Source organism: Chenopodium quinoa, unplaced genomic scaffold (assembly GCF_001683475.1).
Source record: "Chenopodium quinoa cultivar QQ74 unplaced genomic scaffold, ASM168347v1, whole genome shotgun sequence".
Taxonomy (NCBI): domain Eukaryota; kingdom Viridiplantae; phylum Streptophyta; class Magnoliopsida; order Caryophyllales; family Amaranthaceae; genus Chenopodium; species Chenopodium quinoa.
The window spans coordinates 1198763-1200531 of record NW_018742890.1 but is presented as its reverse complement, the minus strand read 5'-3'; the positions used below and the strand labels follow the sequence as shown (position 1 = coordinate 1200531).

Below are 1769 nucleotides of genomic sequence, written 5' to 3'. Positions count from 1 at the left end.
AATTTTTGATTTGTGTAATATTCTAGTTGAAAGAGGACTTTTGAAAGAAAATATTCGAATAGGTGTTAAAGAACAAGTAATGATATTTTTATACATTTTAGGGCATAATGTAAGATTTAGGGCAACAGGGGGAAGATTTTTCTAATCAATTTGGACCATACATCATTACTTTCATGTTGTTCTTAAAGCCATCCTTAAATTGTACCCAGATTTTGTCAAACCACAAGCCTCTCCTCCTCCATCTGAAATTCAAAACAACCCTAGGTTTTTTCCTTGGATTGAGGATTTCATAGGAGCTATAGATGGGACACATATACGTGCATCTGTCACAATTGAAATGCAAGGTCGATTTCGTGGTAGAAAGGGTGGGAAAACCCAAAATATGCTAGGTGCTGTTGATTTTGATATGAAATTTACATATGTGTTGGCTGGTTGGGAGGGTTCTTCTCATGACTCAAAGGTCTTGCAAGATGCGCTCAAAAGGGGATTTAAGGTTTCTAAAGGTACTTTAAGATTTTTTTTTTCTGGTTTCTTTTATGCATTGGTTATAAGTTAGTAACTATGACAAATCTCTTAAAATTATAGGAAAGTATTACCTTGCTGATGCGGGGTATGGTGAACGTAAAGGATGCATGCCTCCATATAGGCGTATTCGCTACTACTTGAAAGAGTATACCAACAATCCACTCGAGAATGAACGTGAATTATTTAATCTTTGACACTCCTCACTAAGAATGGTTGTGGAGAGGGCATTTGGAGTATTAAAGAAGTGATTTCGTGTCTTGGATGCTGAGCCATTTTGGCCGTATGAAATCCAAGTAGATGTAGTTCTAGCATGTTGTGTGTTACATAACTACCTTAGAGGTGTTGACCCAAATGACCCAATTACAAGAGAATTTGAAGTAGACATGACATCACAAGATTTACAACACATGGGCGAAGCACGTACTCGAGGGAAACAACGAGAAGAAAACCAACAAATTGAAAGGAAGAGAAAGGCCATTGCAACGGCGATGTGGACTGTATACAAGGCTCGAATTTGATGGGCTTAGCATATGCATCTTTAGATAATTAGTTCATTAATTATGTATTTTATTTTCTATAACAGTTTATCTTTTTAAAGATAACATTTTCAGTGATTATGTATTTTCAGTGATCAGTAGTGATGCTGTAAATAAGGCATTTGCTGACTCTCCAATTGAAGTTGCTGATAACACATCAGAAAGTTCTGGTGCTACCTAAGATTGTTGATTCCATTGGGATTTGAGTTATGTGATGAATGATTGAATTAATCCACATGATGTACTGATAGAGATTTTGCTTATAGCACTCGATTAGTGGATGTTACTCTGATATGTTATTATATTATTATGTATTTCTTATATGTTATTATATGTTATTTTTTTTATCGAGATTCTAATTCTATAGTGATTGTTCCAGGTTATAAAAGAAGAGAAAAAGGTCAACTTTCGTTGGTCAAAGGACATGTAACAGGAATTACTCGACTTTTTAGCTAAAGAAGTTAAAAAGGGAAACTGGCCTAATAATATTTTTCAAACAAGTTCTTTTGCGGCTGCTGCAAAGATTATCTCTGAGAAGTTTCAAACCAATTGCACCTCAGAACATGTGGAGAATCATGGGTTTAGGGTTTAGGGTTTAGGGTTTAGGGTTTAGGGTTCAGGGTTCAGGGTTCAGGGTTTAGGGTTTTAGGGTTTAGGGTTTAGGGTTTAGGGTATTTATTATTAATTAGTGAAGTCTTAGTAATGTTA

At 35.4% G+C, this 1769-nt stretch overlaps 1 protein-coding gene across 1 annotated transcript; it reads left to right on the top strand.

The window, feature by feature from the left end:
• The first annotated feature begins 337 nt into the window (after nt 1–337).
• LOC110726959 lies at nt 338–1242 on the top strand. Its single transcript, XM_021906501.1, has 3 exons — nt 338–503; nt 586–699; nt 1109–1242. The coding sequence occupies exons 1-3, from the start codon at nt 338–340 to the stop codon at nt 1240–1242; spliced, it is 414 nt and encodes a 137-aa protein (XP_021762193.1).
• Nucleotides 1243–1769: the final 527 nt, after the last annotated feature.